A 25,656-nucleotide genomic window follows, 5' to 3' on the forward strand; every position below is an offset into this window, starting at 1 on the left:
AGCGTGATACCGTCACGTGATACCGTAAAGGCTGATGAAATACATTTCCGAGTTAGGGTGCTCGCTTGTACACTACGTTTCGCAGTGCATTGTGGGATACATTGAGTGCACTACATAGGGTACAGCGATGCTCACTAACAATTCGGACACTATTTCAAAATGGCGTCCACACTATGGTATAGGGGGTGGTTTCGGAAACTCATTTACGCAAACTTTACAAGGCATAACCAAGCAAACCCAAATCGTTGCAAATTTTGAAAGTGTTTCAAGGTTCGACAATTTTTTATTTTATCTTTTACTCTCGGAATGTACGAAATATAAATATACATATATAAATATACATAGAATATAAATGATCTCCATCAATGTGGGGAAAATGCCACTATTTTTTGTCGAACTATCCTAAATCGAATTTCGATTGGTTTTGCCTTGACACTAAGGTGAAAGTTGAAAGTATCTCTGACAAGAGGAGACACGTGCGTGTGGAAATTAGGTAAAGTCTAATAAACTAGGTAAAACACATATACACATACAACATAACTGCTTAACGTTTAACACTCAGTTGTATATGATTTCATAGCGATTCAAGGATACACAGCTCTGCTGCTTGATTAAATGAGCTGTATCTGTTAAGTAGATGTTAGCTGCGATGCATGCCAGTTTTCTAAATCCGTGCAGGATCCATTTAGAAACGTTAAAGTAAATAAAAACGTACAGGAGTTGTTCTCAGTCTGACCTAATCTACAATGTGCTTGTTTTACATCAAAATCTGTTTCTAACTATGTTGATGGTTCGGATTATCTGTCCTACCTGGGTCATGGATGTTTTCTAGCACATAATAATTTAATGTCAGTCAGTTTCTTTTCTGTCTTTTCATTTGTTTTCAGCTGATCTTTGGCATCATCCGTTGCCTTGATGGCTGCTATGTACTCAGGGATTCATTTAAAGTTAAAGGGTCCTCACACGCCATGGGAGGATAAGTTAAAGCTTGCACGGTTTGCTTGGATCTCAACTCAGTGCCTTCTACCAAACAAAGAACAGGTAGTTCTAGTTGTGTTGCATAAATTCATCCTTTGTATGCGATTAAGACCTGTTAAATAAACCTATAACAAACTTATATTTAATGATTTATATTCCACTGTTGGATTACATAGTCTAGTCTAGAGCTAAAGAAAAGTCATTCCATAATGAATATTTTTATTTTTGTTTCTATTTACATTTATTGACCAATTACACAATACTTGTTTTTACATTTGTTGGTTAAAGCACATTCATATTATTACTCATTTCACACACGCACACACACACACTCACACTCACACGCACACACGTATGTATGTATAAAAATCACAGTACTGCTCTTCCGGGATAGTTTTAAATTAAAATACTGGAAAACTGCTTTCTGTACTGATACTATGTGTTAATTTCTTTTTTTTCCCCGTAGGTTTTGCTCGACTGGTGCACCCATGCGTTGACAGGCTGGTACAGTCGTAAAGTACAGTTTTCCCATAAAATTTTAGAAGGTCTGTGGCATTACCTAAATGACCTTCTTCACAGCAAGAAGCTCCACCTTCTTCTTAAGCAAGGAAAAACCATCAACTTGAGGCTCAACATGGCGCAGGTTGGTCATAATTAAAACCATTAACACTAGGGATGTTTGATACAACTTTTTTCAGACCACCACAACTCTACATACACACAGTGACACACACACACAAATACATTACTTTACTTAAATGTAATTAAATTGCTTTTTTGTAACAATACTGCATGTCACTGCCCGACAAACTGTCAAAGATTATAATAATAGTAGTGAAATACAGGTATCTGGTGTCGGTACTATCCCTAATCAACACAAACTAAAAATTAAACGTTGGTAAATTTGCGAACAGATTTACACATAATAGCCTACTCCACTAATAACCTACTCTGGATTCAGGAACACATGAAACTGTGTTCGGGAAACTCAGATCTGATCATAAACACGTTTGTAGATCATAAATACCAAATGATAGTAAATTGACAGCACGCTCCTGGTAATCATCTATTTGCATAAATCTCCACCCATGAATTGGCAATGAGCACCATAAAAGGAGGTGTTAATTGATGCGTCCGGCTTACCTGTCAGTCAAGCAAAATGAGAGAACTGAAGTTTTTGAACTTTCTGAAGCAGAACAAACTTTTTGAAGCAGAGATAGAGATTATTTTTAGTGAAGCTGAGTTAAAAAACACATTTTATTGTGGTCATTATTGATGGGACAGGCAAATCAAAAGCCTGGAATTAACAGCATCAATGTGGTCTCTGCTGTCCCCAGAACCATGTCTGAGGTCAAAAGAAAGTGGTTTGATATAAAAGCGGTGGCCAAAAAAGATATTCTGCATACAGAACAAATATATCTGACACAGGAGGAGGCTCACTGTCCAAATTGTCAAATACAGACGAGTGCATAGCAGGAATTATTTTGGAGAGTGCTTTGTCAGCAATTGTCCCGAATGGAGATAGCGACCCCAGATGGTAAGGTAATAAATTTTGTCACAATAGTCTACATTCTGAAAAATCACAGATACCTTAGTGATCAATTTAGTCTAGGTCGTACAGTGCCAAACAGTTTGGGCAATTTTCTCTCCAAATTGAAGTAGAAATGTGAAACCAGCAATGTTCTATTGTGCATAATTGATATAGTCTAATCTACATCCATGATAGCTGTCGAAATGTAGAGCTAATAACATTTAAAAAAAGTGAATACCTATAACAGCCCACAGAAGTTTTGTATGCAGAATTCGCATTCATCAACCTAATCTAGATCTTAAACCTACTGCCAATTAATTTAACTAACTACATGTCTTCTATTTCTAATCATTTGTCATGTTTACAATATGCCTATATCACGTTTTTCAAAGGCATCTGCTTAGTATTTACGTAACAGAGCGCAATATGAATTAAAATTGTAATTTACAATAGTGACAAGCACTATTTATATGTGTTCGTATGTTTCCACAAGCGCTACACATGGTTGAAAGCATGTGTAGATTTTGTTAGTAGCTATCTAAATTTACGTCCATGAACAGTTTACGCTCAAATTTTCTCTGCTCACATTTCATAAATGAGACCCAATGTTTGTAACGTGACAGTTAAACATTTTTTTTATTTGATCATAGATTACAACATTGACTGAAAGTGACTCAGTTGCTAACATTAACATCTCTTTACTTTTTCCTCTGATTAGTTGCTGCTTGAGCGTCTCTCTGAGGAGGAACGCATTGGTTCCAAGTCACCGGTGTGTCTCTCTACCATACTGAGTGTGTGTCAGGGACTCTTATCCTCCCCTGCTCTTTTATCTGTTTTCACCACCAAATATGAACTCATGGTCACTCTTGTGGCTACACTCTGCTCACTATGTTGTCGTAAACTTCAACAACCTGTTGATGACATGATGCTCGAGTGTCTCCAGAATCCACTTGACACTGATTTGGACACTTTACGAACTGAGCCAACCATGGAAAACTCTTCAGATCAGCAAGGATTTGATGAGAGTGTCTGTCCAACCAATCCAAAGAAAGCCCTCCAGTCAGCTAATTTGTTTGACATTTTACTTCAAGCATTGTCCTGTTATTTGTCAGTCCAACGACAACAAGCAAATCCTAATAGAGTTTTCATGATGGTAACCAACCAGCTCCTCCAGATTTTAGTCCTATTACGACACCTGCTAGCGTCTGGAGAGTTTGGACCTCGTCACATGCGTCTTCATCAGGACCTATGTAGAGACATCCGCAGCAAAATAGACTCCATTCTTAAATTGTCACTTTTTCCCACCGATCACTTGATTGCCTATAAAGAGGAGCTCCTTCCCTCTAAGAGTGATTCTGTGAAATGTTCTGGAGGGGCAAAAGGCTCTTTCAAGCCAGTCAATGCCATACTCTCAAAATTGTGTACTCGGGACTACTGTGAGGAACCGCTGCACTACGCAGTGAAGTCAACTACGCTCTCTCTGCTGTTCAAGTTCTTTCTGGAAAGCTACCGAAGTGGCGGAGGAAAATATGAGGAAGAACACTGCATGCTGTGTTTTCATTTCCTCACAAGATTGGTTTTGGATACAGGGCTTGATGGACACAAACTTGCCCTGGAAAAGGTTGATGAACCAATAGCTCTGTCGTCAGGAGAAAATTGTCCTCTGGTCCTTCCAGAGAGCTGGAGATTGACTCTGCTGGCTGTGGAGTCCCTGCTCAACCAGGCTCTTTCAGCTGATATTTATAACATAGCAGCAGACAAGATCCGACACGAAGAGGTCCAACTCAAGTTTTATAGATCTATTGGACAGATGCTCTTCAACCAGGCCCAGCCAAGGTAAAGTCAGATACAACTTTTCATAAATTTAAGTTTTAACTCTGCCCTTCGTCAAAATATGATTTATTTTTTCATTTTTTTATTCTTTCTTAGCATCCCAGCATGGTACCACTGTTTAAAAGTCCTTATGAGTCTCAACCATCTGATTGTTGAACCAGACCTGGACAAGCTGTTGTCCACCTCTTGGGTTAATTCTGAATGCGTGGCGGCACATGTGCAAAAGGCCAGAGAGGTCTCAACTTATTTCTCTTACATTATCAAAACATTAAATAGTTTCACAGAGTAAATGTTGAAAATTGTAAAATATCTTTGAGTAAGACCATATATCTATTTCCCAACAGGACATGATTTGTAGACTCCTACAAATCTATATGAAGCTTCGCCAGCTTCCGCGTCTTTTCTCAGAGATCGGGTCCGTGATCTGTCAGCCTGCTCTGGACCACCTACGACCACCTCTCTTATCTGAGATCTTTTTTTCTATCAGGACTTGTCTTCTGGACATTCCTTCTTCACAGGGTTTGGAGATCTGTTCTGTTATTTTGGAGACCATCAGGAAGAATGTACTACCTGATCTTGTGAAGGATAAAAGAGAGGTTGAAGATATGGTGATTGATAGTGAGAGAGGTGATAAAGAGATGATGCAGGACCAAGACAAAAACAATGCATCTTTAAAGCTCTTCTCCCTCTCTCAGCTCCTTCATGTTATTCTTTTTAACCTAAAGACTCTTGACAACACCTCTCCACTCTCCATAGTCAGGCAGGGTCAGGGACTGATGGAGGACATACAGCAGTTAGTCAGAGAGTTGATCCTTGTGCTGCCACTTGAAACTAAAGCTGCAAATACAAGTATGAGTTCAATTCAAAAGACCACAAAGAAAGGCAAAAGAAAACTGGAACAGAAGGATACAGGGACCACTGATTGCAAAGTAGAAGCACTGTGGGTCCAGAAGACCCAGGAGGCAGCTCTACTCCTTCAGTATACGTGGGTGGAGGTCAACATGTTCTTCCTTATCCGCTGCAGTAAATACACCTCTTTGGATGAAGGACCATCAGGAAGTAAAAATGGAGCAGGAGTTCCATTTTCAAATAATCTTGAGAGTTTTACATCTCTACAACTGACCTGCAGCCCCATGAGCTGTTTACTCAACAAACTCATCATTTTGCAGCAGATGAAGAAAGTGTTGTTGGATACTGCTTCAGTCTGTGAACCCAGCACCGCTGCCCTGCTGCATAGTACTGCTCACTCTATTCTTGCTGAAACCCAGTTTATGTTGAGTCTGGATGAAGAACAGGTATGGAACAGGCATATTGTGAGCGTGGAATCAAACTCCTACTTTGTGGCACACTGGTATATCATTGTGTCCAATTTGCCCTTAATTGTTCCCCACCTGAATGGAGAAGATGTGGGCTGTATAGCAGATGCTCTTGTCAGTTCATTGCTTAGCAAAAAGAGAGCTGAAGACAAGGACTGCCTGTCTGGCTATCTGACTACCTCACTCATCTTTTCTCAACTTCTCCAAAGCAGTCTTCTTGCTGAGTTACCTACATTGTTTTCTGCCACAGTCCATTCACTTAATCGGGGAATCATTTCCATCCTCAAGGAAGCACGTGTAACAAAGGTTAATCAGATGCTTTTTGAGTTTCCAGAAAAAGAAGGTAAATCTTTAAAGAAAGAAAGTCAGTCATGTTCCAAACTTTTTGAAAAAGAGGCTTTAGTTCAGGAAATATTGGCATCTTTAAAGATTGGAAAAGTGACAGCGTTTTTGAATAATGAACAGAGTAACAAACTAATAGACTTTCTTAACATTGTAACACATCTAAACCCAGACGGAATGAACTCTGAGGACATATCCTCTATTTTTTTACTCCTCCTCTTTGTCCTCACTTCTACTTCTGTCACTCCTGAATGTGGAGATGATTCAGTGGCTCTGGTGAAGCTGCTCAGGGCTATGATTTGTCTTGTGGAGGGTAGATCCTTTCAAACTATTTTGAAGCATATCCATGGAGGCACTCTGCTTCAGGCAGTGGTGACATGTCTCTTCTGGCACAGCGATAATGGAAGATTTCAAACTATGTGCGGCTCCCATTGGCTGGACATAATCAGTGCTACACAGGACCTGATTACATGCCTACTGCAGGTTATTATTAATAGGAACAGCAGTGTTCGACTCAACCTGGACCAGTTCAACTGCTATCTTATTAGTAAGGAAATGGCAAGAAGAGAAGATGTGACACCCGGCTCTGTTGTCACATCAGATGTAGAACTGGGAAGGTCCAGGTGTTCAGATCATCTCCTTCTGGCATCACTGGCTTCTTTGTCCCAGGCAGTGGTCTCTCATCTGGGCAGAAGTAAGTCAATGGATAAAACTTTAGCACAAATACTAATGAAAACAACTGCTTCTCTCGGACAAGCCGTCAAGTCTGTACTAAAGCCCAAGACTGGTAGTCAGTCAGGAAACCAGCCTGCCAGCATACTCAGTCAGGCTTATATCGTTGAAGTTGTTACCATCATGCTTCGGTGTGAGCTGTCCTCACTGTCTGTGGAGGAAGAGAACGAGCAGAGTCACATCAATCTCAGCCACATGATTCTGTATCAGGGCTTCTACCACCAGATCATCAAAGAAATATGTTCTGCACAAAGGCCAATGGAGTTCTTGGTTTCCTCTCTTCACTTCCTGTCGTTATTTTACCAAGTAATGAAGAAAACAGGAGAAAAAATGAAGAGAGACAAGGAGTTAGATGAGGTGTACGTGCACATCTTGCAGACTGTACACAGACTGATGTCAGGTATTTATGTTCTTGTACAACTCAATGAGTCAGTGTTGTATTAGAAATATAAAGTAACAGAATAAAAGTAGTTTGGTTCCATTAACAAAATGTCATAAAACTGAATGTGCTTTGTTTGTCTAATTTTGGTGGACAAGAGTTTATTACCTATACTAAACAGACTTTAAATCTGCTCACAGCTTCTTGGCTCTCTTCGACTAACCTTTGTGAACTGGAGGCAGCTGTGCAGGAGCTGCTGTGCCATCTGGTGGAGGAAAGCACCTCAGATCAGTTCAACCTGCTGCTGTTGATGATAAGAGAAGCATTAAATGCCAGCCATTGGAGGGTAGACAACTACAGGGTGAGGCAGTCACCACAATATTGTTTAGTGTCTAAAGGTGAAATATCACATTCCTAATAGCCTCTCTTTATAAATTTAAAAGATGGGTTCTAGATATTGCTTTTTTTCAGGTGAATCCTCATCTCTGTGTATTGGTTTGCAGTCTTCCATGAACTCTAAAATTTGAAATATGTTTAAAGTACTGTAAACTACTCTGACGAGTAGTTTATGGCTATCCGAAAGGAAACTGAAGCACTGTCATGCAAATAATTATTGATTGTGTTCAGCTTCACAAACAGAAGAACATAATGGCTCTATGTGACAGTGTTTTTCCCATTTCAAAAAGCTCACATTGATATTACAGCTTCTAATTTACATAACCAATTATCATAAAAAGATAATTGAGCATTATATAACTCAGTAATTGATAGATAATAATATAGCTACCTTCACATTAAATTATAAACTTGCTTTCTTTTTTCTAGAACGTGCTGTCTGCAGTCATCATCATTAAGCTTCTGTCCTGCTGTCAGTTACCTGAGTTGTGCTCTAAAGCTTGGTGGTTGCTTGCACCACAGATAATATCTGCTCTTATGGTGAGAAAAAGTAAACAGTCATTTGGACACACCTGAAAGAAATACCTAATGTACTGCACATGCATATTTATGTATGTTAGAGACTGTAAAAAGTTTTATGTGTTTGCTTTTTAGAATTATGAGTTGTTAGGACCACTATACATGAAATCATACTTGGTGTAGATTAAATGTTTAATATATTTAATAGCGCTCAAAATGTATTTTAAGATTCAAGACTTCTTTGTTCACTTCAATAGAATATTTAAAACAATTTTCCGTGGATATAGCTCATGACTCAAGCTTCATGTGGGGCACACAGCATGGTTAAAATGGACAGCTTTAATACCATAGTTAGAAGATATGAATATGACATTCTGAAGCCCTTTGTGTGTTTGATGTCTTATGTCTTGCACAAATCTTGCTTTTTAAGACAGGCGGAGTTATTTTAAGTGTCTGGCAGTGTGCTAGATGTGCATAGACAAATAGACTTATCTGCTGATTTCTGCCAGAATATTCACAGTTCAATCATATTTCATTGCCTTTATGGCATCCATATGTTTTTTATTTGGTTCTGCACAGTATTGATATTAATAGAAATGGCTGCAGTCTCAATGAAAAATTCCCACATTAGTTAATGTCATAATTTCATTTTATATGCCTTTTTAAATTACAGCTCTTCATAACATGGTCCAGTCAGGACCCATCTCTAATCCTCCCATTTACTGTCCCAACGGTCATGTCAGTAACGTTGCTGCTACGTCGGGGAGAGGGGCTCCTCACCAGTCCTCATTATGTGACAATGGTCCTTGGAGCCCTCCAGTCGGTGGCACTCGACCATTTGAGCCCACTGGTCTACCACTCAGTGTTTCTGGCTGTTCATGAGGCTTTATTTGCAATTATCCAGTGTCATCCTCAGGTATGAATGAAGAAACAGGCCATTGTTGTTTTTTATAATCGTGTCAAATTTAAAAAAAAAACATTTTCTAAACTCTGGAAATAAATACATTGACTTTGGAGATATTTAGTTGGATTTAAACTGTTATTAAATTAAAAGTATTCAGTTACAGATGTTTTTTCCATAATGATAACATTAACTAAACACCTTTAGGGTTTTTTGTATTAATATGTACTTAAGGGAATTGTAGGGAAACAACACCACCCCAAAAAGGTGTTGTATTCTAGAAGTTTAATCGCCAAGGCCAAGCTGTTCTGGTCATTCTGTCACCTCTTGATTGACAAAAAATAAAAAGAATAGTTTTGGTTAGTATACACCATGAACCTTGAACAATTTATGAGTATTCTCAGCTACATTCTTAGATTTGGGGAAAATAATTATGAACATTAGTATATATGTAATACAAATTATTATGTTAATATAATCCTATTGATATAATATATATTTACCATTAATATATAAGTAAGTATTTTAACAACAATGGTTTTTAACATGACCTCCAAATTAGAGAAAATTTGCCCTGAATCAATATGGTTCATTTAAATTCATGATTCAAAGACAATAGTTATTGAATACTGCACAATGAACCAAAGAACTTGCTAAATGTAAAAATCTGCAAATGTAGTGCTGTTAATGCTCAGCAGTAAAACTAATTTGAGAAAATTTAGTGAAAAGTGGATATTTAAAAAAAAAAACACAGTTAAATACTTAGGATTTATAACACTCATCCATCAAACTTGTACCATTTTACCCCTTAATGGGGTGGTGACTTGTGCTGGAGCCTATTCTAGTTGCTCGTGTCTTCACAATTTATAGTTAATCAGCCCAGCTGTTGAGTATTATTATGTTAAAAGTCATTTTTATACTGGAGAAAATCATCAGTCATTCTTCTCTAAGAGAGCTGTGAATTTCCTTATTCTTTCCAGGTAATGCTGAAAGCAGCTCCATCCTTCTTGAATGTTTTCTATCGCCTAGTGGTGTCTATCATGCAGGAGGGACGACAGCAAGGAGAAAGACACACAGGTAACAGCTTTGTCTTACCATAAACTGATATGGATACAGTATAGAGGATATAAAAATGTCTGCACACCGCTGTTAAAATGCCAGGCTAGTGAAGTAATAATGTAAGAGCCAGATAAGAAATATCAGATTTTGTTTTGTCTACCTTTAATTTGACCTATAGTGCAAAAAAATGCATTAAAAGATTGAAACTCTAACTACAAGAATTATCCAATCACATTCAAACTCCTGTTAGAATAGTAGATAGTACACACCTGCCATTATTTAACCTGACTTTGATTTGTTCAAAGAAAGCTGTCGTTCAGGAAAAGCCTACAAAATCATTTCAAAGACACTAGATATACCATAGAACACAGAAGATGGTTGCAGTAGAGAAAATATGGCGACAATAATAACTGCTGTCCCAGCAAAATTAATGAAAAGAGGTGGGAACCTCTTAAAAAAAGCCTCCCACGGTATCATAAACTGCTCAAATTTCTGGTCTGTATATTTAGGTCTGGGTGAGTGGTGGCAAGGGAGAAACCTTTCTCTATGGATAAAATCATCCAGCAAAATTTTGCAAAGACGCATGTCTCCCAGAATAATGATACCAAGGTTGAAACTAAAGAGAAGTATAAAAGCTTCATTTGCCAGAAAAACAACATTGCACATCACCCAAAGAACACAGTGCACACAGTGAAGCATGGTGGCACCAGCATCCTGCTCCAAGTCTCCAAGCTGGCAGCTTCATCTTCTAAAGATGGGGGAAATGGGAATTTTGCTTTTCAGCAGAACAATGCCCCAAAGCATACATCCAAATTTGCAAAAGAATGAATTCACTAGAAGAAGAAAAAAGTTTGAGATGAACCAGCAGTGCACCAGACCTCCAATCAATCAATCCATCAATCAATCAATCCATCAATCAATCTTTATTTATATAGCATCTGTTACAATCAAAATTGTTTCTAGGCGCTTTACAGAATCCCAGGGCCTGACCCCCAACAAGCAACAGTGGCAAGGAAAAACTCCCCTTTAACAGGAAGAAACCTTGAGCGGGACCAGGCTCATATAGGGGGACCCTCCTGCTGATGGCCGGCTGGGTAGAGAGGGAGGAGACGGGGGAGGAAGACAGGTAGAGGAGAGAATAGGCAGAGATAAAAATACATTAATTATAATAAACTGCAGTTAGAATTGAATTGAGAATTGGTGAGATGGCTGCCTGTGATCTGGAGGCACCCTCACAGCCTAGCTAATTTGAATTACTTATTTGAATTACTTTTGTAAAGCAGAGCCAAATTATGCTGATATACTCCAGGCCACCACTAAAATTGGATACCGTAATTAAATGAATTCAACAAAGTATTAGTTTAGGAATGTGCTTAATATATACAGCAGTATTTTAGTTTGTTCTCATTTAAATATATAGTGAAATTAATCTTTTTTAGATAGAAAGAATTAAAAATCTGCTATCTGAAGATCTAAAGGGGTAAGTTCATCTGGAGTTTAGCATGATGTCACACACCCTCTGTGTGTTGATCTTCAGCTATCTGTTTAAAAGCCAGTTCGGATGCGTGTTCATGTACATTCCTTTGAATTGCATGTCTCCTCCCTCTTCTCGGAGACCTTGGCCCTTCTGCGCTCCCTATAAAAGGCTACAGCCAGTGGGCTTTTTGTGAAGCGAAATGGCAGCGAGCAGAATGAAATGTTCACCTCAAGATGACCAGGATTCAAGATTACCTCTAAAGACTAATTTGGTGTGATGGAGGCAGAGAGCAGATTAAACAGAGGTGTGACTCATGACACACTTTTGGTCTACAGGCGGTGCACAACAGCCAAAGGTGGAAAAGTAGGGAGGCATATGTATTTTGTCTGGAACAGAAAAGACTTTGAGAATTCTATCACAGAGAGTTTATAAAAAGTACATCACCGTGTTTAGTCTATCTGTCCTAGTTGGCAGTTCACTTTAGTTTACTAGAAGCTGCATTAAGAGAGGAGGAAATTGGTCAACTTCTGCTTCTGAAGTGATTGTAAATGTTGGTGTTGGGGTCCAGGATTCCGGGTTGTTTGGTTTTTCCTGCAGGGGGTGTGGTGGAGCCATGCTCCTGCCACAGGCTTACACACCGCAGTCATTCAGCAATCTAGCCGCCTATTTAAGGACTCAACTCCTGCCTACCAGTGTCGGAGTATTTTGGTGTTTTTGGTGACTTTGTTGGATCTGGAATATTTTGGTGATTTTGGTCTTTTGTCTTTGGTGCGTTCCCCTGCCTGTTTGAGGTCTCCATGCCGTCTGGCTGGACTTCTGAAACGAGCAGAACCCGACTTCTGTGTTGGCTCCATGCTGGAGATCTCTGTGCGCCCCGGAGGTTTGAACTTGTGCTTCCCTGCAGTCCAGGAGGGCTGCTGTTTTTTGTGTAGGTTAAATAAAACCTATTTTTGGACTTTTCATCACTGCGTTCTTGCCTGCTTTCGGGTCCTGTCCAAACCCAGACTGTAACAATTGGTGCATTGCCTGGGCACATCGCCTTGGCAGCCCTTCAGCAACATTAGCGATGGAGGAACAGCTTCACCTAAAGCCTCCCTGTAGGTCAAAGTGGATCTTAGGATGATACAGAATCTTCAACATATGATTGAATTAACAATGATTATTGTTTTCAAAGGTCCAGACAGTCACGTGTATCTTGAGTGCTCCAGACTGGTGGAGAGAATGTACTCGCACATTGCAGCGACTGCAGAGAGCTTCACCACACTGTCGTCCTTCATGGTGGCACAATATGTCACGGAGCTGCAGAAGGTACATACACAAGCACACAGGTACACACACCTGGATGAGGCAGAATTCTTTGATCCCTTCCAGTGTGTCTGCTGGTTTTAGGCCATTAAAAACCAAATGGTTTTGCCAATTTAGCCAAGAGAAGTATTTCCATTAACCACATTGTGGATGTTCCTAAATAAAGGTTAATGGCTCCATGATAACTGTGGCACGTGATCGAGAATGAAGTCGGTGGCTAGACGTTCCCTGCTTTGTGAAGGACTGTATTTAACATAAACCAACCTGGTTTAGCTGGTCTCTGATGAGTATTTCTTGACAAAGGCATTGAAGAAATTTGGGATACTTTGAATTATACACCGGTCATTATCTTGAAATAGATTTACCGGTAAATAAGACTTCTCAGACAAAATGTTCTCTTTCTAAAGCAGCTGTCATTGTGGTGGCAGTGTTTCTCTTGTGTCATCAGCAGAAGCTTTTTTTAAAATCTAGGGTGCATCAGTTGGTGAGGTCTAGGTTCAGTAATATTGTGTGTCCATAAAATGTGGTCACGTAACTGAAAATGCTCAGTGACCAATGTTTCCATGAGTGCTTTTTCCTTTCCTAATGGCACAATTCATTAGACCTGAACTGTGAAAGACTGGTTTCACACGAATTGGCACTGCCCGACATGAACTCCAGAACCAAATGTCAAAATGTCTATCTAGGGATTGCATTTATGCCTACACAAGCAGTTGTACCATGTTTTTTTCTTCAGGCTCTTTGAGAAAAAAGTACAGGATTTTAATGTGGCTTAATTGTAGGTGGCTGACCTGAAATGTCTTATGTACACTCATATGTCATGAGTGTACAAACTGGTGGCCAAATAGAATTTCCTGTGAAATTGCAAGATTCCTGTTCTTGCAGAAAGTTGTGTCTGCTTTATGAAGGTGCATTTAGCGCAACTTAAATGTGACACAGCAGTTTTCAGCTGACCCTCCTAGAGAGAAGGATATACCGTAATTATACCCACCCATTCACACTGGCAAACAGTAATAATGTAAGGAGCTGTTTTGGACTCGGCGTACTACTTTCCCTGATATACATCTGCTCAATTTTGATCTGCAGAAAGCTCACAACGTTCTGTCCCCTTCAAAATGTCTGGCTTGTAATTAGAGGAGCTAGTTTTTCGCAGTGGTTAAAACTTACCGACATGGAGGTAATATACCGGTAAGCGAACATTTTTAAAAGTGTTTGTTTCTGTTTGTAGATACACCGTTAGGATGCATTTATCTGGTTATGTTGAGAATAATGTGTATATGTTTCATACCTGAGTTTTAGTGTGTACTTACAAATTATGCTGTGTTCATACATATCTGAATATTTTTTGTCATTCATTTTTTAATGTGGAGTTAATTGATCCCTGACATTTCCCTCTAATCATGCTATAAGTAATTAAATATGAATTTAAATGTAACTTGATGATGCCACTAAAGTTGAAGTCCAGGGGGGTGAAGGTATGGAAGCAGGAGTTGCCACCCTCAAGCTGGCCCTCTGCTAGAATATAGATGTGCAGTATCATATTTCGATTAAATAATTTCCAAATGAGGAAAATCTGCCATTTTTGTCTTTGAGTAACAAATGAAGGAAAAGGAAATTGGTGAAATGAAACATCAAATCAACACTTACTAATTTCCTGTCCTGTATTGTACTTTTTTTCTGCATCGTAAATGAGGCTTGCCTTGGTGCATGTGCAAGTAAATAAAGGGAATGAATGAATAAATTTTACCGCAAAGATATGACTCGTGTATAGATATGCAAATTGTTTAACCCCATTTTCTTTTCATGACTCCCTCTCCAGGTTACTCTGCGGACAGACATTAAGCTGCATTTAACAGAAGGCATTTATCGAATTTTGGATCTGTGCGTGGAGCAGGATATCAAGTTTCTCGCAGCTGGGTTGCAGCTGGGAGTCAGAGAGGTGTTCAATGAGCTCTACAGCAGCTACACCGTCTACCACAAAGCTCAGAGGCAAGGAGAGGACAAATATACTGTTTAAGCCACCACAACAAACTCAACCTCCATTAGGTTTTAAATAACTTAAACCAGTCTTTAAGACATTCTTTTTTTAAGATCCAATCTGCATATGTGGACAGCATGTGATGTTGACATTGTGTCTGAGATGTTTGCAGTTAATTTGATAATTGTGGTGAATCTCTGAATCGATAGCCCGTTTAAATATTTGCATGAGCTGGAGGGAAAAAAAGCAGGAAGAAATTCTATCTCCAAATTGGCCTACCATGTATGAAGAAAAAAAATGGAGATACGTGGATTAGTTGGGTTAAATCCTGCACTGTCACCACAGAAATGTCTCAACTGTGAAAGGGTTTCCTCCTTCCGCTCTCTGTCTAAAGATTATTACAGAAAGATTCCAGTTATTTGAAGTGTTTTTATATGTTTTTTTCTATATTCAGTTTTAATTACTGTCAGCCTGTCTCACACCGCTTCATTTGCTGGTGTATTTTCAGGAGAATGAAGCATATTAAAAACTATTGATGCCTAACTATAACACAAGTGAACAGTGAAATTGCATAATGACAGTGATGTTGCTGTATTGAAAAGGAAATTGGTCAAATCGGCACAAAGCGCGTGTCTTGGTAAGCATATCTGAAGCAGAACTAGGATTATCTCCATTGTTGTATTGTTGTGGCTTACTCTGAATATTCAAAGTAAATCAGTTTTTTGATAAAATATTTCATTTTGTGATTATGGATAAAATTAAATATTGTCTCTTGTTTAGTGCGGTTGAACTGACAGTTGTTTAGTTTAGTTTAGTTTAGTGCCTTTTATGTTGATGGACTGAGCTGTTGATATAAAGGCTGTAAGTGCTTTCAAGCACTACATTGATTGTTCAAGATGGCTTTGTTCACAAAATCAATGCAAAACATTAAGTTAAGCTTTCTAAAAATGCAGTTACTATTGCCTTTGGTGCAGTTGAGATGTAATTAAAACACACTCATCACATTTGTAAAGTTATAATTTGGTATTTCATTTTTACTAGTTATGTTAAAGACAACATGAATATTTTAACTATCATCTTTAACTATAATGAATATATCTGCCTATAATGGAACACCTTCACATGAACACCTTCATAATAAAAGCCCACAACAATATGATAGTCTTCTGTTGTGGGCTTTTATTATTTTTAAAGCCTCTCAAGTGTTTATGTGAGAAGTCAGACAGGAAGCTGCTTGCAAACCTCGGTGGCCAAACTTTGTCTGACGTTCCCTGTTTTAAAAAGCAAAATACTTGTAGTTCTGAGATGTAAGGACTTATTTGGAAGACCTTGTAAGGATGTTATTTGCAGCTCAAAAAAACAAAAAGCCAACTATTACATGAAACAAAGATCAGACCAGTAGCACATTAGAGGTAAAACGTAGTGGAAACTAATGTGCACACCAATGTGTAAAATGGTAAACAGAAAACTAGGGATAGTCTTCTAGTGTTTGCTCCTACCTATTGTAAACCTGATTATTTTGACCTTAAGTACATGTTTAATTGTGGAAGTAAGTCTTCCAGGTCCAGAAGCTTTTTTTGGCCTTAAATAAGCACATCTGTAGTGTTATCAGGTTTCTTCTTTGACTTAAGAGCATTTATTTTATGCATTATGTTAAAAATAGCACTATGGCTTTTAACTTGACAAAAAGAATTAGAGGTAATACTAATTTGGTTTGAAATAATTTCATATTTATTTAGTTTAGTAGTTTAGAGACACAGTCTCCTGGAAAGACAGAACTCCTAACTGATTCATTTTGACCTAGAAATTGCAAATCCAACACAACAGCAAGTTCAAACCCAAGAGCCTGGTTTCCTCTCAAATTTAGTTCTGAAAGAGGTCTTGAAATTTAAAAGCCTTCTCTTCCGGGGAAACCTGATGATCTCCTAGCTGTAGAGCATTATGAAAAATGTGAGTCCTGTGGTCACTGTAAAAATTAAGAAACAGACATTAAGGATTAATGAGACCTTTGTAGCGTTTATGTCATTTATCTGTAGGAAACGTCTTGAAATCATGTCTCCATGTAAATTAAGTGCTTGCCAAAATCAGTGATTTAATTGATTGCATTGTACATTTGCACCAGAGTGCTATTCACTTGATTTTTGTGGTCAGAACCAGATACACACGATAGAATTAAAGGGTTCAATGGTCTGGTATCAGAGAAAACTGTTTGTTTTGGTTGATTTGAATTGGGGCCCCGTTGTTTAGAGTTTTTTTTTTTTTAACATAGTAAGTTTACTTAATTGGAATTTTTATGGAAGTATAGTCATAGCAATGTAGTTATACCATTGGATACATATGTGTCTCTCCCCTTTGTCACATGAACGTTTTCACCAGGAAAAAAAAAATCAAGAAATCTTTTACGATTTCGCCTCATTTGTTTCAGCCTCTCTGGTGCCCCTTGCGTCTCCTATAAGTAAACGCAGCTCCCGATAAATCTGGAATCACGTCACGCGATAATCGCCGTTCGGTTTTTTAAAAATAAAAATAAAAACCCCAACAACGACCTATCGCAGATAGAGGGTGGATTCTCCCTAACCGCGACTGCCCGACTGTGGCTCTTTGCCGAGGGGATCGGGTGGACTTGCTGCCTGCCCCAGCCCACCTCCGGGGCCGCGGAAGCTGCTGTTTGATTGGATTAGACTCCGCTAGCCTTTGCCCTCTAACCTCGTTGATGTCGGTTGGCTGCTTCCTGCTCCCTCCTTCCGTTCCCCCGGACCGACTGACGAAGCCTGCCGGATCCGTACGTCGCAACTCTACACGGATACTGCCAGCCGTGTGAAACAGACTGTTATAGCGGAACCGCAAACGAGAAAGACGGCTGAACCAAACCTACTCGGCAGCCATGCGGAGGAAATCCAGGATCCTGCTGTGTTTTGCCGTTTTGTGGGTGCTGGGGATAGCCTACTACTTCTACTCGGGGACATCGTTGAGTCGAAAGGTAGGTTTTCGATCCTGTTTCCCCTCCGATTCACGGTGCGCCGTCATGTTCGGGTGGATCTTTCCCCGCATAACAATGCGAAGATGGACCGGTCCAGTTCGGTGCCACGACATCTTTCCTTACTTTGGGGGTGCTGCGTTTTGCAACTGTGTCGATGCTGTGAGGAGTGTGATAAAAGGCCTGGGAGTGTGTGTGGGCATGCATTGATTTGGTGGGGATGAGTGCGGAGTAGTGCAGCGGCGCTGGCCGGTCGCCGTGCACGGACCTTCCTCTGGTCGGTGATCGCCTTACCATGGCGGCCAGAAGGAGGCACGACCAGCCCGGTGGCGCCTTAACCGTTTTAACATGACCAGACTGGTGACGTGAGAGGAGAAAGGATGGGAAAGCATGCAGAATTGGCTCCTAACACTGGGCTGCTAGCCTGATTTTTTTTGGGGGGGGGGGCGTCAGCACAAGCTGCAAAAATGAAGAGATCAGGAACGAATACAGCTTTATTACAGACACGACCAAACCGTTGAATTATATATTTTAACAAACGCGTTATAGGACAGCTTGGGTGCAATTCCGTGTAGCAGCAGTAATTAGTCCGTATAAAGACACCCTGCTTAATTAAATGAAAAACTGCAACACCCTGCAACAATTTCTCATTTATCTCTTTGTCTCGAATCTGTCACAGTACCTGTTTGAATTTACCCCCCCACCTACTCACTAACATTAAGTATAATGGAAAACATTGTTTGGAGTTGCTGATCTGACTTGACAAATTGCTAATTTCTTCTAAAGAAAATTGTTCAACCATCACCTCAACCATCTCTTTTGCAGTAAAAAAGCAGTCAGAGTCAAAGCAAGTCAAAGTGGCAGAAATACAGCAGTCTGTAATGCTCAAGTGAGGACATTAATTCCTCATTCCTCGTTAATTCCATTGGTGTCATTGAGCCACCCCTCATGTTTGCATCGCTACTGCCAACATGAGTGTCCCCCTTTTATTACATGAAGATGTTAGCTTAGTGTGTGTGTGTGTGTGTGTGTGCTGTGTGTACATATTGGATGATTGTCAAGCTTGGGTCAAAGTGACACTCCCGTGATAATCAACTTTCTCAGGGTTTGGATTTTAGCTAATGTTACCTTGCAGCCTGAAGGATTGCCTCCTCCTCATGGTTTTAACTAGTCCTGCATAAACAAACCCTCTGCTGGTCAGCTAAACTAATGTTTTCCATCACATCTTCAGACTCTTGAAAACACACTCAAACATTTCCATGAGCTATTTCCTCTTTTATTTCATGATAATTTAGAATTAATGTAAAAATGCTTACCAGGATGGATTTTTTTTCAGTCTGCAGAATTCAAAAATCTTGAATTTGGTTTGTTGTGGCACTGATTTATATAAAAGATTAGGGAACTATTTATGAGATGGGTTAAATTATTATTTGGTTGTCAAGCAGAATTATGGTGTGCTTACAGTGAAGTGCAAATTGAGCTGACTTGAGCGTCAACCTGGTGTGCTGTCAGTCCTTTCTTTGGTGCAAAATTTGGGATTTTTACAGTGACCTCCATATGCATGGATATAAGTTTTGCATGAATCTTCCACATGTCTGTGCCACATGTATGGATGCCGTGGGTGTGAACTGGCTTTGAAAGAATTGATGTACTTCTGGCTGAAAGAACCCCTGGCTTGATCATTATGTGCACTGTTCTGTACAGATGGTTTCTGTAAACACCGCATGGTGCTCCGTGTTACTTGTGATCATCGATGATGGCTGGCATTGTAGTGTTGCATTCAGAATCCAGTATCAGTGTGACTGTCCCCCTGAGCAGGATGCCCATTGACACCCATTTAAATATGCTTTTTGAACACGATATCTGTGTCTACATGCTGTCACATTCCTCGCGATGACTCTCAAATTCCAAGTGCCAATCAAAAGGAAAAAAAGACACCATGTCTCCAAACACTAGCAAACATTTTGTGCATTGTGTTCCTTCCAAGGTAGTTTTCTATGTCAACTGGACTGGGTTTCTTCTCTTGAAGACGTTTCGCCTTCTATCCAGAAGGCTTCTTCAGTTCTGAAATCGCTGGGCAGAGAGCTTGAAAATATATAGCCCCTGTGGACCACCTGCATGCTAATGATCTGGGTGGTCACCTGAGAGTCGTTAGCAGGGTTGTTGGTCGGGTCGTCTGCTGGATCACATGGTGGTGAGTCACTGGGTCTCCTGGAATGGTGTGAATGTTTGTTTTGCTGTTGGAAGGAGTGGAGGACTGCATTGTATGTGGGTGATAGGAAGTGCCTCAGGCCACCACCTCTGTTTAAGGATGGTTTTTCCAATTTGACATGGATAGCTTCCTTGACACCCCTTTCAAACCAGCGGTCTTCTCTGGCCAGTATCCGTACTTGGCTGTGGACTGCTGAATCCTGACCCGAAGAGGTGGCGCGTCTGTGTTGTGCCATTCTTCTGTGGAGAGGTTGTTTGGTTTCCCCAATGTACAGTTCCTTGCATTTCTCCTGGCACTGTATAGCATAAACAACATTACTTTGTTTGGGTCTTGGTGTCTTGTCCTTTGGGTGTACTAACCTCTGTCTGAGAGTGTTGCTGGGTTTGAACTGAAACTGTGTTCTTTGCATTCAATCTATTCATATTCTTGTGTTCTACCAGTAAATTTCAACAAGCTGAACGCTATTTGCCTGCCTACTGACAACAGGTGGAGGTATTTCAGTGATTCAGGAGAAGCGTAGTTGTGTGATCACAATCTGGAAAATTCAAATGGGAAATGTAGGAATATGTTATACTGATGATAAAATTAAACTGTCTGCATGTAACATGTAAAAATGTTACTGTATGTTGTGTTTGGTAGTTTGGAAATTATGTTTCCATTCACTGCTTTCTTTCATATGTGTGACTACACACAAATAGGACTAGATCTGTCTTCTCTCTATAAAGCTTTAAAGATATTTTTTTGCTCAGATACAATTTTCTTGTTTGTCTTTTCATATTTCCCTTTAATATGTGATTCCGTTGTAAACTGTTCACTGCTTTGAATGGAACTACATGTGCTGGAGAAAATAACATTAGCATTACCATCAGGACATGAGCATTGGAAGCCAGAAAATTTAAGTAGGTCCTGAGGAGGGCAAGAATAAGTGGTACTGTCGCTGCAAATTTGGTATCGTGACTGTTCTTTATTTTGAAAATAGGTTTTCCTCCCACCAACATACAGTTGTGAAAACTCTCGCTCTAGAAGACATCAGAGTCACATCCAATCCACCTTGGTTTTTCACATTTTGAAAAATCGGACCCGCATCTGATTCATTACCACGTATGATTCATTACCCTTACCCTAACTCATGAAGGGACAAACTTTGAGCACAAAATCTGATCTGGTTACACGATCCCTTCAAAAAAATGATTTGAGCCACTTTTTCCTGTAGTTTAAACATAGCCTAAAAGTGCTCTTGTACACAGGAGGATAATGTAGCAGACATAAACCTGGTGGTTCACCAGGGCGCCCCATAAAAGTCTTATGAGGTGGCCGGGTTGCTGGGCATTTTTGTCTGCCTGCTGTTAAAAAATGTATTTAAGTCTTCTTTTTTGCTAATCAGGAAGTATGTTAACAAACCATATGATACAGAATTTCTTCATGAACTTATAAAGGTGTTTAACCAAATCAGCAGAAGGGAACATTTGGAGCTACTTTTGGGGCTTGTGTTAGCATTTTACATTGAGTCAAACCTTCAAGGTAACATGTCTTTCTGTCAGCATCTTTCATTGATTGTTAACTGTATTTTGGATAATAAAAAAACACTGATTCAGGAGAAATAATATAATATAAATGATAACTACGTATATTATAGTATAAATTGTCCACTCAATGATTGTAACCACTGGCAGACTGTTCAGGAGTGAGATCAGTCCTGTTCTTTCAGAAAACCTTTATTAAATGCAAGTTACTTTGATCAACATTGGCTCTGAGAGCTTTTGGAACGGGTTTGTCAGGGGGGGTCAGAGCATCTTTTTGCTGTTGCAGCTGTCTGCATTTATCTGGCCATGCTGGTTGAAGGGTTTGGCTTTATCAGGACAACTGTCTGTCATTGCATATTGGCATATGGCATGTGCTTATCTCTGTGAGGGTGAAGGTAATAATACCGGTTTTTGTTTCTTTGATGCATATATCCAAATGGGCATTAAGCAGAATGAACTAAATATATACCAGCAGATTTGAGGACCATAAGTGTAGCTATATGTTTATATTGTAGTTACAAACCAAGAAGAAATTGATCATTACTAAATTTAGATTTTTCTGATTGATAAAGGTTTACAGTCAGTGTTACCCCTCAGATTACTGTATGTGTACTGTGTGTTTCTATGATTTTGAAATATTTCCTATTGATTCAGACTGTAAATAAGAGAAATATAACAAATTATTTTTTCTTTGAGAAGTTACCTCTTCTTTTGATATGAGCAGTTGCATACGATTAAAGGCCGTTAATAGGAAGCCATAATGTACATCTGCTCATCGCATATGTGTATTTTATATGTATGTACTTGTGGGTCAGAGTGATGTACAGGCATACAAATGCTTATATTTGCCAGCAGTTCATTTCTGTTTCAGAATGTGTATATTGTGACGGAATGTGCGGGAATGTGTGTACAATTAGTGAACAAGCAGTCTGTTCACAGCGATGGTCTATGTCATTATATTTCTGGGTGCAAGCTATGTTGTACAGGTCTGCATATGGAACCTAAGGATTGAAGCATGAAAGTATGATGTATTCTTGTATTCACATGTCATCATATGAACCTATATTTTGCATAAACTATGAAAAGCATACATTTCAAGTGTCTTGCTTTTTCCCGCTTTCACTCGATCTCCTCTCAAAAAGACTTGACTTCAGAACCAGAAATAAGTGGTGTGTATGCAGATATTTACTTGATGATTTACGCAATGGATAGAGAGGTCATAATTTTTGCTTTCTTCATATTCCACCCATCACAAACAGTTCAAAGCTAAAAACGAACCACTTTCTCCACTGTTTATACTCTCCACCCATACTGTTTAGTCTATAATAGTCCACCGGTTGTTCAAGAAAACTTTGTGGACTTTTGCAACAGCTATGAATCACAGCAAATATTTACTTTAACTTTACAGGATGTGGTTTGTGAAGATGAAGGAACAATGCAGGAAGAGTCAATGATGAGGTAACAAGGAAACAGTTGGAATGCTGAGCTCCCAAACGGGTTTTATTACAATGGAAGCTTTTCTATTTTTCACCAATCAAAACAAGTTAGTCCAGTTGTTGGGACTTAATACACAGAATGATGTGGAGGGAGAACTGTGCTTGTATCACCCAAAAAATACATAAAATAAGTGTTTTGAAGGAGCAGGAACAAAATGATGGCTCCAGAGAAGAGTGGTTATTTATCTCCCATTTATTTAATATTTATTAAGATAATGTGTGTTCACCGGAGCAACCACCTTTTATTCAATTTGTCACCGAGAAAGCTGCCACTGAGACCTGCAGTAATCTGTCTCTTGTTTCAAGTCTCAGCTATTCTTATGGACATTTTGTGCCCAATTTGTGAGATCCATGTGTGAGTACAGCAGGAGAGTGCCCAGAACAACAGTCACATCATTGAAAGAGTGTTGCTGACTGGTGCATAGATGACAAAAACCAAAATACCAGGGGATGAAGAACGGGGAGATCCAACAGGGAAGTTGAAACTGAAATAATCAGACAGATCCAGGACATGCAGCAATATTATATCATGTACATATCAAACCAAGGGTCAACTATATTTTTAGGAGTTTTAGGTTGTACCACCAAAGGCACAGCTCTCTCAAAAAAGCTTGAGCAGAGTCCAGTATGGGTACAATTTTGGAAAACTACACCCACTTATACTTACCAGTAGTATTAATTAATTAATTAATTAATTAATGTTAAGCCCATTCAAACACACAAACAGAGGCTATATTCACAAACCTTAAATTTAATTAAACCTGTGCATTTTAAACACAAAGCTACATTATCCGATATATTAACCTATTAACAGCACTTCTTTTGTGTCACTCTGAATCAGGCATTTGAAGTGAAATAATTAAGCGGCTTACCAGAAAAGTGCGCTGAGTTTGGATTTCAAAGTTAAAGACAGTGAAGCTTAATAACTGAGATTTGGGTGTAAATGTGGTATACTTTCCTTAAGCCGGAATTTAAAGAACAATATACAGTATATTACAATATTATATATATATACACACACACATATACTGTATATACACACATATATACACATATGATATTATATATATGTATAATGTGTACCAGAAACAGGAAAAAAAATTCCTTTGTGTTTTCAAAAGCACTCCTTGTTCACACAGAGTGTGAGAAAACAACGTGAGTTCACACGGATCCCTGATAACGACTGAAAACGCTGAAGCAAGTAAGCCAGGCTGTTAGCGATTGACAGTCTTTGGCCAATATAACAATTGGTCAGAGCATTGACAGAGCAAATCCACATTTTTGGAAGAGCGATAACAATTCTAGCACAGTCAGTATGTACACACACACATGTACACATGTACATTCAAATCAAATCAAATCAATCTTTATTTATACAGCGTCTTATACAATCAAAATTGTTTCAAGGCGCTTTCCAGAATCCCAGGGCCTGACCCCAGATGAGCAACAGTGGCAAGGAAAAACTCCCCTTTAACAGGAAGAAACCTTGAGCAGGACCAGGCTCATGTAGGGGGACCCTCCTGCTGATGGCCGGCTGGGTAAAGACAGAGGAGAAGGGGGAGGACAGGTAGAGGATAGAATAGAGAGGAGAGGAGAGGGGTAGAGGAGAGGGGAGGGGTAGAGGAGAGGGGAGGGGAGAAGTCGAGTGAAGGGGAGGTAGAGGAGAGGAGAAGGAGAAGGAGGAGGAGGGGAAAGAGGAGAGGGAGGGAGAGGAGAAGGAGGGGGAGAGGAGAGGAGAGGCACGGCACAGAGCACAGAAACACACACAAAAAATATGATATACAATCACTTCAGCGGGGCCAGAGGTCATTATGCAGCTCCGAGGGCGGCGATACCTGTAAATAAATAGAGGGGGGGCGGGAGAGAAGCAGAAAAACTACACAAGAATCAGCATAACTAGTCTGCTTGATGAGGAGAGGAAAGGAGAGGAGAGGAAACCATGACCCAGTGGAGTGACAGAGGCCTGTCAGGTGATCATGTTTCCGGACCCCGGCAGCCTTGGCCTATAACAGCATAACTAAGATGTGACCTAACGATTAGACGGCCCCTAAGTATGATAATTTGTCTGTCTATGATAGTAACTGGAACTACTGAATTGGTAACAATAAGCTTTTTCAAAGAGGTAGGTTTTAAGTCTGATCTTAAAAGTGGCGATGGAGTCAGCCTCCCGTACCTGGACAGGGAGCTGGTTCCACAGCAGGGGGGCCTGGTAGCTAAATGCTCAGGCCCCCATTCTACTCCTAGAAACTCTGGGAACCACAAGTAGACCAGCATTCTGAGAGCGGAGCGGTCTATTGGGCTGATAAGGTATCACTAGCTCCTCCAGGTAGGATGGAGCTAGGCCTCTGAGGACCTTGTAGGTCAGAAGAAGGGTTTTAAAAATTATTCTAAATTTAACGGGCAGCCAATGAAGCGATGCCAGTACAGGAGTTATGTGATCTCTTTTGTCAATACCTGTCAGAACTCTGGCTGCAGCATTTTGGATCAACTGGAGGCTTCTTAAAGAGTTGTTTGGACACCCTGATAATAAAGAATTACAATAGTCCAGCCTGGAAGTAACAAATGCATGGACTAACATTTCAGCATCATGCCGCGTCAGCAGCTTCCTGATCTTTGTGATGTTCCTCAAGTGAAAAAAGGCACTTCTAGAGACTAATTTAATGTGTGAGTTGAAGGAGAGATTTTGATCAAAGGTTACTCCT

General features: G+C 39.7%; 2 protein-coding genes across 5 annotated transcripts in view; both read left to right on the forward strand.

The window, feature by feature from the left end:
- Positions 1 to 272: 272 nt before the first annotated feature.
- On the forward strand, positions 273 to 15,762 carry urb2 (URB2 ribosome biogenesis homolog). Of its 4 annotated transcripts, none has more exons than XM_029845661.1 (13): positions 278 to 512; positions 888 to 1,041; positions 1,445 to 1,621; positions 3,228 to 4,345; positions 4,439 to 4,577; positions 4,687 to 7,132; positions 7,312 to 7,472; positions 7,937 to 8,047; positions 8,700 to 8,942; positions 9,908 to 10,004; positions 12,468 to 12,560; positions 12,638 to 12,771; positions 14,588 to 15,762. In XM_029845661.1, exons 2-13 carry the CDS (start codon positions 916 to 918, stop codon positions 14,783 to 14,785), a joined length of 5,043 nt encoding a protein of 1,680 aa, XP_029701521.1. In that variant the 5' UTR covers positions 278 to 512; positions 888 to 915; the 3' UTR covers positions 14,786 to 15,762. The 4 variants fall into 4 exon arrangements, with proteins under 4 accessions (XP_029701522.1, XP_029701521.1, XP_029701520.1 ...); XM_029845660.1 differs by having other exon boundaries at positions 278 to 493; XM_011609613.2 differs by lacking the exon at positions 12,468 to 12,560 and having other exon boundaries at positions 280 to 493.
- Positions 15,763 to 17,475: 1,713 nt separating this feature from the next.
- galnt2 (UDP-N-acetyl-alpha-D-galactosamine:polypeptide N-acetylgalactosaminyltransferase 2) overlaps positions 17,476 to 25,656 on the forward strand; it is a 36,193-nt gene continuing 28,012 nt past the window's right edge. The window contains exon 1 of the mRNA XM_003969493.3: positions 17,476 to 17,726. Within this exon, the coding sequence (XP_003969542.1) occupies positions 17,631 to 17,726 (96 nt within the window). The 5' untranslated portion in view covers positions 17,476 to 17,630. The remainder of the gene's footprint in view (positions 17,727 to 25,656) is intronic.

The sequence above is a fragment of the Takifugu rubripes genome, chromosome 13 (genome assembly GCF_901000725.2).
Source record: "Takifugu rubripes chromosome 13, fTakRub1.2, whole genome shotgun sequence".
NCBI classification, from domain to species: Eukaryota; Metazoa; Chordata; class Actinopteri; order Tetraodontiformes; family Tetraodontidae; genus Takifugu; species Takifugu rubripes.

Bases quoted from the DNA above. Each gene is read 5' to 3' on its own strand.
- urb2 (XM_029845661.1), top strand. From the start codon at position 916: ATGGCTGCTATGTACTCAGGGATTCATTTAAAGTTAAAGGGTCCTCAC. The intron at 1,042-1,444 runs GTAGTTCTAGTT...TTTTCCCCGTAG, and splicing joins TTCTACCAAACAAAGAACAG to GTTTTGCTCGACTGGTGCAC. The intron at 8,048-8,699 runs GTGAGAAAAAGT...TTTAAATTACAG, and splicing joins AGATAATATCTGCTCTTATG to CTCTTCATAACATGGTCCAG.